Source organism: Littorina saxatilis, linkage group LG6, assembly GCF_037325665.1.
Source record: "Littorina saxatilis isolate snail1 linkage group LG6, US_GU_Lsax_2.0, whole genome shotgun sequence".
In the NCBI taxonomy this organism is placed as follows: domain Eukaryota; kingdom Metazoa; phylum Mollusca; class Gastropoda; order Littorinimorpha; family Littorinidae; genus Littorina; species Littorina saxatilis.
In genome coordinates this window covers 6,044,549-6,059,452 of record NC_090250.1, presented here as the reverse complement: position 1 = coordinate 6,059,452, position 14,904 = coordinate 6,044,549, and the positions used below count along the sequence as shown (strand labels likewise).

The 14,904-nt window shown below is 42.4% G+C and overlaps 1 protein-coding gene across 1 annotated transcript; it reads right to left on the bottom strand.

Annotated features, from left to right (window-relative positions):
• Window positions 1–726: 726 nt before the first annotated feature.
• LOC138969606 (uncharacterized) lies at window positions 727–2,820 on the bottom strand. The gene has a single exon (XM_070342463.1). The coding sequence runs from the start codon at window positions 2,674–2,676 to the stop codon at window positions 727–729; it is 1,950 nt and encodes a 649-aa protein (XP_070198564.1). The 5' UTR covers window positions 2,677–2,820.
• Between the last annotated feature and the right edge of the window lie 12,084 nt (window positions 2,821–14,904).

Below are 14,904 nucleotides of genomic sequence, written 5' to 3'. Positions count from 1 at the left end.
GATGCTGTAAACACAGCAGTTGAATCCAACGATTCAATACCGCGGCACGAGTCTAACCGACCTCCCAGCGCCCGGTGAGAAACTTTACCCAGTAAGAGACCCGTCTTCTCTTGTCAATGGTCTGCAAAGCTCTGCTGTCTAATCTATCTACAAACGTGACCTCAGTCACTACTCTTCTCTGATTGGTCACATCTCACACGTGACATCACTGCACTGTACGGACAATATTTCACCGCACGGTGCCTACTCAAAGTTCGTGGCCCATGAAATTGTTGTACACCTGCGTCATATAACTCCAATATACATTATGTGCAAATCCGTTTGTCACATTACCCCCTCCTCCCGGAAAAAAAATGACCGACCGAGGTTATTTTTTCTTTAGGATAACAGGTAAAAGAGGGTAACTACTTCACTGCAATACAATTTCAATATCGCATTCCACTACGGATCAAAATTGTCGTAGCTGACATAAGAAACAAACTTTCTGATCTACTGATCCCATATGTGTAACAACACTACTTTATGTCTGATAAAGTACTTCTTCCTTCTCTAGGAAGATTCCACTGAGTTTTTCTTTTAACTCACAATTTCCAGTCATGTTGCTTTCTAGCCCAAACATGAAAAGTCTTTCTTTAGCATCATCAGTTTTCTTATCCTGAGTCTACGACTCTTTCAACATAGTACGATTACTCATGTTCCTGATGCTAAACCGACACGTAGTCAAAATCATGCAAACCATTTTCTTGACCTCTTTCTGCGTTTGCCACCATGGCCTACAGCAGCATTAGTCTCTCTTGACTTAGACTTTAATCCGTTCACTTTTGCCTGTAACTGACTGAGTTGTTTTCGTACAACTGCCAAGTCCTGATTCGAACACGCAACCTTCTGATCTGGAGTCAGAACCAAAGGTTTACTAGGAGGGTTTCTTCTCTTTTCCTGCGCACGATTTGTACTAGCTGTAACCCCATCAACATCAGGAAAACAGTCTGCACTCCCTGAAATCCCCGGAATGTTGCCTATTATCAAATCAGCGACAGGATCATTCAGGACGCAACAAACCATTTCTCCCGACACATAAGGTGTCTCAACTTTAACTTTCGCCTGAGGATAAGTAAGGACCTCCCCACCAAATGTCTTACAGGTGACCTTTCTACTGACCAACTGGTCTTTTGACACCAATCCCCTACGCACTCCAGAAATCGTAGAACCCGTGTCACGGAGTACTGTACACTCACTCCCGTTGACACTACCCTGTTCTAACTTCAAACACCCAACTTCCTGCGTAATTGGTGAAACGACTTTCGCAACAGCTGAATTTCCCGACACTTCCTGCATCCTCTTCTGGTCATGGCCCCCAAAAACATGATCTGTCTGCAAAGGACAATGTCGACGCCAATGACCTTTTTTCCCACACGACCAACAATCATCTCCACTTTGTCGGAATGAACCGCCTCTACGACCACCATTACGACTGCGTCTATCTCCACGAGGATAGTATGTATCACTTTGTGACTGTGCCTGTGCATCAGACGTACCTCTGCCATAACTCCAGTTACCTTGTCCACGACCAGCAAAACTAGACCCAAACCTCCGCGACTGCGGACCACCTCTACGATTATTGCTCTGTGAAAAAGCAGCTGCAGCGTACTCTTCGTGACTACAAGAAGCTGCAGAAAAAATGGTTGGTCCAGACTTTCGTGACAAGTTTTTCCCAGGTCTCGCTAAGCGATAGCTTTCGGCAGCTTTGACCATTTCATCCAAAGTAACTAGACCTCGTTCTCGAATGAAAGTTGCTAAGTCAGCTGATACACTTTCCAGGAATTGTTCTCCCAGAAACAAGTTCACTAGACCATCAACATCTGTGGTTATGTCAGATAGCGCAACCCAACGATCAAACAATCGTCGTAACTCAATCCCAAAAGTTTGGAACGGTTCCTTTTCACTTGGACGGATATTTCGGAGCTTTTGTCTAAATGTTTCAGACGTGCACTGAAATTTCTTCAGTAAGTTTTCTTTCAAACATTGGTATGTTAGTTCACCAGCAGCAGCAAGGCTATGGTATAGGTTTAATGCATTGCCCTCTAAAAGAGCAGACAAGTACGTGATCCACCTTGTCTCTTCCCATTCCAGAGATTTTGCATGAGTTTCAAATCTGAACAAGTAAGAGTCTATATCATCTTGCTGTTCCCTGAATGCAGGGAGCCTGGGGTAAACAGGGCGAGCACCTACATTAGTGTGAGAATCCCGACCATTTTGTGGTGCACGCGACCCAGCACTAATTTCAGCCTGCCTAATCTCAAGTTCCCTTTGCTTTAACTGGTGTTCTCTTTCCTCTCTTTCTTTTAGCAACTGGTGTTCTCTATCTCTTTCTCTTTCTTCCCTTTCCAGTTCTTTTTGTCTTCGATTTTCTTCAATTTGTGCATCTTCCCTTTCTTTTTGTCTATCTGATTCTTTTTGTCTTTCTTCCCTTTCTTTTTCCTTTTGTCTTTCTTCCATTTCTAATGCTTTTTGTCTTTCTTCCCTTTCTTTTTCCTTCTCATCTTTTTCTCGTTTTCTCTCCAAACGATCAAAACTCTCTTTCACGTATTTCTCACGTTTATCTGCAGCCAGACCCAAAGTCTCTGCCTGTTTAACGAACTTTTCAAACAACGCATCATAATCATCTTCGCTCTCCATTGTGTAAGTTTTGAACTTTCAAAATCACACCAAAATATGTCCAAGTTTAGAAACAACAAATTTGAAAAAGTTTCAAAGAATAATGCAAGTTCAAGCAATCTACTTGAAAATGTGAAATACCACAAAAAATCTTTCAGCAGATACAATAGTCAACATAAGACTATATCCAAACACGTTTTGGCGTAAATCTCACGCAAAAATATCCAACAACTTTAATTAAAGTCAGATATTCAGTCAATGACGTCAAAACGAATCTTCAAACATATATACAAGTACAAACAAAACAACCCCAAACCACAAATAGGAGGAAAAATTCAAAGTTTTACAAAAATGTAAACACAAGTAAATACTTAAGACTAATCAACAATCTAAATACTAAATCAGAATATCAAACCCAAAATAAGTAAAGTCCAACTAAAGGAAACGCAGTTGGAAGCAAAATAAAAACAAAGTTCCAACAAAAAATTTATGAAGTGAAACACTCCATATTAAACTAAAACTAATTTAAAGTTGTAAATAGTAGCTTAAAATAACTATATTATACACTACTAATGAAATTAACTTAAATTAGATCAACAAGGCAACAACAAAAATGTAGTTGGAGGCAAATAAAACAAATTCCAAAAACTTTGTGACACAATCACTCCACACAGCAGACTAAATTAAACCAAAAAAAAAATTCAAAGTACCCAATCTACAACCATAGCAAATAACAAATCAAAAATAAACTAAAACTTAAACTAATTAAAGTCTATATCAAAATATCACAACCAATTACCTTAATTATTTACAACAAACTTACAAAATCAACAAACCAATCCTACAAAATCAATAAACCTAATCAATCACACTAATAAAAAAAAATTCCAAAATCAAATCATAAAATTTCAAAGTCAAAAGAACAAAATTAATCACAGTTAATCAACCTAACAAAGGCAAAGGGCAATAAACAACAGATAGATCCCTATTCCAAAGCAGAAAGAAAAAATGTTCTAACTATTTTACAAAATGAAAGCACAGAAAAGAGCAATGAAAGAGAAATGAAAGACCCCACAGGTAGAAAAATGAAGCTAATTCCTCAGTGCTTAGAACTGTACAGTAAGCACTACCGTAAAACTGGAGACGGTAACAGTACACAACAGGACATGAACGACACAACTACTCAATCTGAAAAATCTCTTGTCTGCGTGACCTACTGCCAAAAATTCTAAAAACCCAACACAGGGGACAAAATTAAATGTAGTAAAGCAGGGAAACAACTACAAATTTTAACTAACACAGAGTAATCGGGGTCACCAAATGTTACGGCTGGAATTTACGTGTGTATGTCTGTATGTATGTATATCTACTCCTATCAGAAATTGTGCGTGCTACTCTCTGTTTACTATCTAGCCTTCACACACACACACACACACATTCCAACCAGGCACAAAAACACGAACACAGTTACGGCCCTTTGCCTCTGTACCTCTATTAGAATGTTCAATAACACAACATAAACATATTATTCTTCATCCATTCTACAGATCACTCCCGCTCAACATGGAAGTTCTATTTCTGTTAACACACAGAGTCTAACTGCACAAAATTACATACATGTTACTTTGTCATGCAGTCTACAATTCACGTGCACACACGTATAACACTTTAAGCTTTGTTCCGTGAGAGCCCGTCTGTCTCACTACACACGAAGTCATTGTCTCAAGCAATACTTCTGTCAATATTCATTTCTGTTACATACAGATGATAAAAACCACGACGCTCGACGTCTCGTGGTTGTTCACTTGGGAAACGTATCTCCGTACAGCTATCACGCTGGTTAATTTCTCCCAGTCGTACTCACATATTCAGTGGCACGCACTGCTCCACCCCACCCACACAAACTGTCTTCGTGTGGTGGAATGGGGACGGGGTTCCCGTTTTACAGCGCTTCACGCTGTCTCCCCTCCTGCACTCCCCACAGCTCACGGCTCGGGCGTAAGGGCAGAACCTCCCGTCTCGTTCCCCAACTTCCGCGACCGCTCTCGGCCCGGGATGCTGTAAACACAGCAGTTGAATCCAACGATTCAATACCGCGGCACGAGTCTAACCGACCTCCCAGCGCCCGGTGAGAAACTTTACCCAGTAAGAGACCCGTCTTCTCTTGTCAATGGTCTGCAAAGCTCTGCTGTCTAATCTATCTACAAACGTGACCTCAGTCACTACTCTTCTCTGATTGGTCACATCTCACACGTGACATCACTGCACTGTACGGACAATATTTCACCGCACGGTGCCTACTCAAAGTTCGTGGCCCATGAAATTGTTGTACACCTGCGTCATATAACTCCAATATACATTATGTGCAAATCCGTTTGTCACAGTGTGTGGGTGTATGTGTGTGGGTGTATGAGTGTGGGTGTATGTGTGTGGGTGTATGTGTGTGGGTGTATGTATGTGGGTGTATGTGTGTGGGTGTATGTGTGTGGGTGTATGTGTGTGGGTGTATGTGTGTGGGTGTATGTGTGTGGGTGTATGTGTGTGGGTGTATGTGTGTGGGTGTATGTGTGTGGGTGTGTGTGGGTGTATGTGTGTGGGTGTATGTGTGTGGGTGTATGTGTGTGGGTGTGTGTGGGTGTATGTGTATGTGTGAGGGTGTGTGGGTGTATGTGTGTGGGTGTATGTGTGTGGGTGTATGTGTGTGGGTGTATGTGTGTGGGTGTATGTGTGTGGGTGTATGTGTGTGGGTGTATGTGTGTGGGTGTATGTGTGTGTGGGTGTATGTGTGAGGGTGTGTGGGTGTATGTGTGTGGGTGTATGTGTGTGGGTGTATGTGTGTGGGTGTATGTGTGTGGGTGTATGTGTGTGGGTGTATGTGTGTGGGTGTATGTGTGTGGGTGTATGTTTGTGTGGGTGTATGTGTGTGGGTGTATGTGTGTGGGTGTATGTGTGTGGGTGTATGTGTGTGGGTGTATGTGTGTGGGTGTATGTGTGTGGGTGTATGTGTGTGGGTGTATGTGTGTGGGTGTATGTGTGTGGGTGTATGTGTGTGGGTGTATGTGTGTGTGCATGTGCGAACACAGACTGCGTAGATAATGTTGTTACAAGTAGGAGTGGTTAAATCTGCCTGTGAGAGAACTACCGTGCACTGGAATGATAGAGATGCGGACAGTCTGATGATGACAGCCAACACGACATAGTTTGTCTTGCCAGAGAATGCTGGTTCTTTCTGGTCTTGTTTAGGGTTACTTTTTTTGGGAGTAATGTTCTTTGTAATTTGCGCGCGCGCGCGTGTGTGTGTGTGTGTGTGTGTGCGTGTGTGTTTGTGCGTGTGTGTGTATGTGTGTGTGTACGTGTGTGTGTGTGTGTGTGTGTGTGTGTGTGTGTGTGTGTGTGTGTGTGTGTGTGTGTGTGTGTGTGTGTGTTTGTGTGTGTGTGTGTGTGTGTGTGCTCATATATATTAATTATACAGAAATTAATATGTAAGCGCCTAGGGCTATATCTAGATTAGGCGCATACAAATGATCACAATAATAATAATAATAATAATAATAATAATAATAATAATAATAATAATAATAATAATAATAATAATATATGCGAAAGTAAAAGACAGACAGGCATGACACTTAAATCCCCCCCCCCCTTCCCCCCCCCCCCCCCCCCCCCGCCTTAGTTTTCCCCTCATTCCGAAAAATCCAGCTTCTAGAATTAAGCACTGTCAAGAGCATTTCATTTTAAGAGGTTCCAAGCGAAGGAAAAATAAGAGGTCTGCTTCGAGAATAAATTATCCTGTATGGTTAAGTTTCAATTTATTTACAGGAAAACAAAATGTTGTGTATTCCTCTTCAAGAATGAAAGGATTGTTCACAACTCATTTTGGTCAAGTGGAGCAAGGATTCATTACCCCTTGACGTAATGAACTCTGTCTGCCAATCTGCAAGTCTGGCTGTGCTAGTGGGCTAATGTATGATAATGTAATATAATGTATGCATGGTGATTGTGTGCTGGTAATGAATGTATAATTACGCTGTTTGTGGTCGTGTGGCTGATTGCATCAGACACATAATGATCACTGTAGAGTCGTTAACTTAATAACTGAGGTTATAGCAACAGTTTCTGATCTGTCCAAACAACGAGTATTGACGCAGTCACAACATTCCTTCTGGTTGTGTTTTGGTTGTGATTTTTGAAAAAAAATGGCAAGCAAATTGCAACACACAAGCTGCGTTTTTATTTTAAACAAGGAGGTTTTGAGCCACAGAAAGGAAACCATGGGCTTTTCACCGCATGAACTTGTGTAGAAATGTCACAACATTCATGCTTTCAGGTGCAGTTACTCTCTGGGCGATTTGAGATAGATTGTTTATTGTCCGGTAAAGACACCTTTTAAGTTCAACAAATATGAATGTTTACTCCTGATATTCATGGTTACTATTGTCGCTAAGTCTTTCAGTCACAGTTCACACAACCTCAAGAGTAATATATTGATAGGGGAAGGGCTCCTAATATGGACCGGCTCCTAATATGGACCACCTTCTGTTCTGACAAACTATCCGCGCTAGAGCGCTCAAAAAAGTTTTATTCGCTGTATTCACCCTCTCTGGATAACTTGCACATGTCAAAACAGTTGCAGAAGCAGAAATCTCAAAACCGTTGGGCGTTTTCTCTTTTTTTCACTTTTGGCAGCGTTCACTCTAAATTTGCCGCCTAAAACGGACTCGTTTCTGTCCACAGCCAAAGCTTTTATCACACAAAAATTGCTATATATGACAGCTAAAACCGTATTTGTTATATTTTAGCAGTGTTGACCCCGAGTTTCTACTGCAAACAAAAAATAATAGCAAAATCTCAAAGTATGTGCGAGTCCCCTAATATGGACCACCTTCAACAAATCGAAGAAAATAAAAGCTAAAGGCTATTTTCATTTATTCATTAAGAAGCTTGCTGAAAATAACCTATAACTAACCCTCGAGATTTAAAAAAAATGCAACAAAAAGTCTTCTTTTCGTGGAAGTTGATAATTTCACTTATTTTCACTCTGTTTTTGATAAGCTTCTTTAGTTTCCTGGTGTGCTTCAAATAATGCTCTCATCAACCCGAAACAGATAAATCTAGAGCATATTTTAATTAGGCTGACTTGTACACTAAGTTGTATCATGTTATTTTGAAATATAGGGGGCTTTTTTACAGTGATTCGTGAAGGCCGCTTCACTGGTCCATATTAGGCGCCCAGGCTCCTAATATGGACCCTTTGTGATTTTTTCTGTATTTAATTTTTGCTGAATGTCTATCAAAGCTATTTCACTCTAATTAGGCCTAACTGTTAACCTAAGAGAGAAGGACTACCAAACACAAAATGAAACTTCTTCGCAAGAAAACAAGCTAGTTATCAGCATGAAACAAAAAGTGGTCCATATTAGGAGCCCTTCCCCTATGTATGATTCCCAACAGCATTTTGTCTTTCAAATAAACAAACGAAAAGCTAATCAAAAGATTCTACGTAATACTGACATTTATTGTCCCATCAGCCGTCTGGTCTGTCGATAAACAAACAGAAAGTTAATTAAAACCTCAGAAGTAACACTGACACGTATTGTTTCCAAAAAGCGTTTGGTCTTTACTGTAACTGAAAGTTCAATCGAGCCTCAGAAGTAATACAGCACTTGCTCACAACGTCCTTTGGTCTTTACTGTAACTGAAAGTTCAATCGAGCCTCAGAAGTAATACAGCACTTGTTCACAACGTCCTTTGGTCTTTCCCGTAAACAAAAAGTTCATTGAAACCTTAGAAGTGGTACTGACATTTAATTTTCGTAACATTGTGTGGTCTTTGTTTAAGCTAAAGGCTTTCAGCAAGACTGACTAATTGATTGTGAATTCTGTTGAACTCCCTAGTGTCTAACTAAACACACATACAAGCATGCATGCACGCGTGCATGCACACACACACACACACACACACACACACACACACACACACACACACACGCACACACACACACACACACACACACACATACACACACACGCACGGTCATTCCCCTGCCTCAAATACCCTTATTTAAATGTTTCTCAAACTTGTAATTAACCTTTTCGTCAAGGCGCGACTGGAAATGGAAACTTGGGAACATAATTCTGAAAACACCGTCGACCGGAAATTAGAGCAATGTCCAGTCTGTCAACCTTGACCTTCAGGACGACTTAGAGAGAGAGAGAGAAGAGAGAGGGAGAGCGAGAGAGAGAGAGAGAGAGAGAGAGAGAGAGAGAGAGAGAGAGAGAGAGAGAGAGTCTGTCTGTCTGTCCCTCTGTCTGTCTATGTCTCACTCTCTCTCTCTCGCTTTCTCTCTCACTCTCTATCCACAGAGGCGGATCCAGGGGGGTTTCCGGACCCCCCCCCCCCCCCAGCCTAAAAAGAAAACAAATTAAAAAGAGAAGAAAAAAAATAAGAAAAAAAATTAAAACAAAGAAAAACTCATGGCTCAGATTGCACCAGATTGATCCATTTTCCTTGATTTTTATCAAAATTTAAGTGGCGATTTCAGAAAGTAGTTGGGTAATTTGTTGGCTCAGGTTACACCAGATCGGTCAACTGTCCTTGTTTTGATCTAAATTTGTCTTCTTTAATTTAATTTTTGGAAGGTGTATTAGGGGAAGTTTCTTGGCTCCATTTTCCTTGTTTGTATCAAAAATGTTCGGGGGGGGGGGGGGGGGGGATGTCCCCAGACCCCCCTAGGAGGTTCGAACGCTTCACGCCCTCAACTAATTGCTTCGCGTCGTCGAATTGTCCCTGGAAAAAAATTGGACGCCCCCCTCCCCCCCCCCCCCCACACCCCCCCCCCCCCCCTAAAAATTATGTGATCCGCCTCTGCTCCACTTTATTTATCCCTCTCTCTCTCGGTCTAATTCTACATTTCTCTCTCTGTCTGTTTCTCGGGTTCTCCCTCAATCTGTCTCCTGCTATCTGTCTGTCTGTCTGTCTGTCTGTCCGTCTGTCCGTCTGTCCCCCCCCCTCTCTCTCTCTCTCTCTCTCTCTCTCTCTCTCTCTCTCTCTCTCTCTCTCTCTTTCTCTCTCTCTCTTCCTGCAAAAAGAAAAGGAATTCGTCCATCAGTTGTGAGTTTGTTTTCTTGGTGTGTTTTTCCCCCTGCTCATCTCATTCGTACCAGAGACTATAGCTAGAGTATACTCTCTGTGTACTCTACAGTCTCTGTTCGTACACACTACATGTCTTTCTGTTTATCTTCACCGCTTGTCTCAACTTACCTGCTCTCGAGCGATCGGACTGTTTTTCCACACACACTTCGCTATTTCCCAGACTCTGAACCCTTCTGCGGGGTTGTTTCCGTTGAAAAAGGCCTATTGAACGATACATCGCCAACGCTGAATGTTTGTCTTGATCCCTTTAGCCTTGGCCTTTGCTCTTGCTATTTTGTAAATTTTTTTTATGGTAAAGCCTTTCCCTTGAAAAAAAACCACCCAGTACATTTAGTGTAAAAATTGAACGTTTCTTTTACAGACAATTCTTGGTTTTTTGTTCTGAATTTTGGAACGTCAGTAGTCTCATTTGTTTTTGGATTTTTTCCCATGAAAACATGGGAAACATGAGTTCTGTTCACTATCTCAGATAATTATACCCAAGGTTTTGTCATGTCCACTTTGACACACATCAAAAAGTGGGAAATTCTGTAGAGCGCCCAGGCTGTTCAGTTTTGGTATATATGTCCACGTGGAAAGATGGCCCTACCTCACGTAAAAGCCTAGCCAGGCCCGAGACGGTGGTCCGAATTGTTTAACCGAGAAGGACTGTGCGTTTTAAGGCACTTCGCCATGATCATCTGTGTGAGGTTAACGCTCGATCTGAGACGCATAGGCAAGAGCAAGAGCCCATTCTCTGCAACCCGGACACCTCTCTCAGTGTAGCCTGTGCCTGTGTTCCGGTGATAAATTCCCATCATTGTCTTGTAGTTGTGGTGATGCATGAGAGGTATCTGTGTTTCTTAGAGAAGTGCAGAGTTTTGTACAAGCGTTTCAAGTTGAAGGGCTGATCGGTCGAACAATCATATAAACCATTTCGTGGTTTTGCTTTGGGAAAAGGATTGGGTTTGTTTTTGGTTTAACAAACAAAAAATACGATAACCCCTCTCTCTCTCATCCTCTATATCTTGCCCTCTGTCTGTCTGCCGCTCTAAGACTGACAGACAGACAAAAACTCTGTCTCTCCCCATCCCCCTTTCTCTCTCCCTCCGAGTCTCTCTCCCTCTCTCTCCCCCTCTCTCTCTCTCTCTCTCTCTCTCCCTCTCCCTCTCCCTCTCCATCTCCCCCTCTCTCTCCCCCTCTCTCTCTCTCTCCCCCTCTCTCTCGCCCCCTTCTCTCACTCTTTCTCTCTTTCTGTCTCTCTCCCTCAGTCTCTCTGTCTCTCTCTCTGACTCTGACTCTCTCTCTCTCTCTGACTCTGACTCTCTCTCTCTGACTCTGACTCTCTCTCTCTCTCACTCTCTCTGTCTCTCTCTGACTCTGACACTCTCTCTCTCTCTCTCTCTCTGACTCTGACACTCTCTCTCTCTCTCTCTCTCTCTCTGACTCTCTCTCTCTCTCTCCCCCCCCCCCCCCACTCTCTCTCTCTCTCTTTCTCTCTCTCTCTCTCTCTCTCTCTCTCTCTCTCTCTCTCTCTCTCTCTCTCTCTCGTTCGGTTATGCAGCCGTCTGACATCGATAGTTCAGATGACTCTATCTCGGGCCGCAGCATGTCGGTCCATTAATGATGTCCAGTGTTGACTGACAGGGTTGTATCTCGCGGTATCTGCATCCATTGGCCTGGATTGATAATTCTTGTCAATGGCACCGTATTTCATACGCACACGATGAGAGTCACCGTCACAGATACTGATGTCCATGAGAATCCTTTCATTTGTGTCTCATCATTGGATTTCATTCCATTGCCTCACCTGTGTCTTCTGAGCGTGTTTCTTTCACAATTTCACAGATACGTTTAATTACTATCTATATTATCAAAAGTCTATTACACTATAGTATTTCATTCACTTGGGATATGTGACCCTCCACCACAGAATGAGTCGCATGTCACCTTTTTCATATTTTTACATGTTTCCAAAGAGTTTTTTATGCTCTATCCAGTGGTGAAAACCGTTTTAGAAAAGAGCGAAAACTGTTTGAGTTATAAGCCTGTGACTAAGGTGACCCTCACACTGTTACCAGACACTCCCCGGATTTTTATTAAGCCTAGCGCAGAACCGCGCGAGGTGACATGCGACTCATTTCGTGGTAGAGGGTCACATATTATCTATATCGTAAATGTCTGTATGTAGAGGTTACATGCCGAGTCTCAGTGATTATTAAAAATAATGGTCGAAGTTAGCGGATCATGAAAAATGCGAGCTTCAGCGAGCTTTTTCATGACCGCGAACTGAGACCATTATTTTTAATAATCACTGAGACGAGGTGTGTAACCTCTTTATTCCTCCTTTCTTCAGTTATTCAAAGGAAACAGGAGTTTTTGTGCGAAAGTTTGATCGAATCCGAATCACTCAACCAGTCAACCTGCGCAGGCGATCGATTAATGCGCGGTTGTATAGTTCCGTGCAAATCATTCCATTCTGTTAACACTTCTTGTCAGTTTCCCTGTTTTAGACTAAAATCAAGTACACAGATATGCTGTTATTCTGCTGTGGCGGTAAAGGCAGTATTGTGTGTTCTGTTTATGTTTTAATATCGCCTAGGATAATATTGTTCTTTCGTCAAATGGGACTAGCAGACGAACTTTTGCACCCGTGTTCCAACGTTAATTACTGTATGAAGTTCAGTTTTCTGGGGAAAATAGTGTATGAAACCGCTTTATGTTGTTTAAATTGATGAGATGTGTGCATTTGGTTGCGTGTGATCTGTTTATAAAATGAAATATTGTTGAAAACTGACCGTCGGATTGCAGTCAGTGTTGTCGAAGAAACTGCGTTAAAAGAAGGGGAACTACTCTTGTCGGCTAGAGTATGAGTTACTTGCCTTGGGAATTTGCTTGTGATGAACGGTTTGTGCACGGCAGATCTAGATTCAGAAAACAACAACACTCATGGATTTTATATGGAGATTCATGTGTTCAGGCCTGTAGTTGTTAATTTAAATGCGGTATGTTTGTATTGTTTGCTCCAGAGATGTATACTTCGTACGTATAGAGCGTTCGGAACTTTTCAGTCGCAAAAGTAGTACCAAAACAGAACAGCTTCTCAACCCATTGCACTATCGAGGATTCAGGCTGTTGCTGGCTCGTTATTTGTTTGGTTGCTGGGTCATTATCGAAAAATAACTAGCTCTACAAGTTTACAGAGGTAAAGAAGCAGAGGGGGGAATAAGTCTTTTTATCGTCCCATCCCCAATGTTACGTTTGCGGACTCCATGAGAGAAAAATGCATTTGAGGTAATAGGTGAACAATCGTGTTAGAACATTTTAACAGCAACGTTTTAACATTATTATCGAACCCACCCCCGTCACCCTCCAGTCCCTTCACTCCCCCGTCACCCTCCAGTCCCTTCACTCCCCCGTCACCCTCCAGTCCCTTCACTCCCCCCTCACCCCTCTTTTATATCAAATTTATAAATCATGTCCAACATAGGCATTTAGACCTGACGGACAATAAGCCTCCAATTCAGTTCAGTGTTTGTCTGTCTGTCTGTCTGTCTGTCTGTCTGTCTGTCTGTCTGTCTGTCTGTCTGTCTGTCTGTCTGTCTGTCTGTCTGTCTGTCCACTTCAAAGACCGCTGGGTCGAACTACAGTCAATGTAACGTTTTGTTTAGTCATACATTGAACATTCCAATAGCATGCCAACACTTTTTTTCTTTTATATACACATAAACACAACGTAACATACAGCATACACAGAGTTTATCAACATAAGGTATGGCTGTCTTAGCGCATACACACGCACATACCTAGACAAGACACAGACATAGACAGTAGGGTGGGTTGTTGAAAAGACAGGGGACATGGAAGTGGGGGGGGAGTGGGTGGGTGGGGACTGAGGTTGGGGAGGGGAGGGGGGTAACTGAGGTTGGGGGAGGGGAGGGGGGGGGTAACTGAGGTTGGGGGAGGGGAGGGGGGGTGTAGGTTGGCACATTTTAGCCTCCAAGTATGCATGGGGTTTAATTATCGGCATAAAAGTACTGTATAACATGTTATGAATAAATGGGTCAGGGGGTATCACATTCAAAAATGTTCATACGAAATCAATCAATACAATTATCCTATGGCATCAATGAAAAAATGTCTATATGAACACCAATCTTTTGCATGCCGGCCATTCTCGGTTTTTATGAGTTTCTTCCATTTGGACATATTCCAAAAATCAAAAGCGTGGCTGCATTCCGTGCAGATCAGATTTTTTTTTCTGGCTGAATTTATTTGCAGGCGTCACTTACGAAATTAATTCAGCAAACTATTGCCATTCTGCACAGAAGCAGCCAGGCTGTTGACCAAGGTTGGCGTGTGCTTCAGATCCTGTGTGAGGAGGGACACTGAGGGATGTTGGCAGGTTGGCTTTTTTTTCCCGGGAAAATTTGCCAAAAGGGTCATGGAAGTTGCGGCCATATTTGGAAGTTTATAGCCTGTTCGTGGCGTCACCTTTCAATCAACTCCAATGACATTACTTTGGTTTAAACAGTGTTTATTCAGATACATGGCTACAAAGACTGGTGTCACTTACGATTTTGATTCAACAAAATATTGCCACTCTGCACAGAAGCAGCCAGGCTGTTGGCTTTTGACATGTGCTTGAGATCCTGTGTAAAAGCCTGAACAGCTCTTTGTCGGTTTACACGGTCTCTTGACGGGCGCAATGGCCTTGTGGATAAGGCGCCGGTGTAACACGAAATGTTTACTCCACGAAAAATTTACTCCGGAGTAAAAATTTCGTACGAAATTCTTACTCCGAGTACACATTTCGTACGAGAAAAGAACTCCCCAAGGCACGAAAAAATTACTCCCTCCACGAAATTTTTACTCCCCATTTTGTTCACTTCCAGTAAAAATCTCGTACGCGAAAATGGGATGCGGGCGAAGGGATAATGCCAATAATTATGTGATCTCGCGCAAACGAATGTCGCGCTAGCCTCCCTCCACTCATTCCACCACCAAGACTTACAGGGGACAAGGGAGTCCAAATTTCGTACACCTGGCATGGGAAGTTAAATTGCTCGTGTTAGGGTGAAGTAATTTATTCGTTTTTTTATTCGCCAGGGGAGT

Bases quoted from the DNA above. Each gene is read 5' to 3' on its own strand.
- LOC138969606 (XM_070342463.1), bottom strand. From the start codon at position 2,676: ATGGAGAGCGAAGATGATTATGATGCGTTGTTTGAAAAGTTCGTTAAA.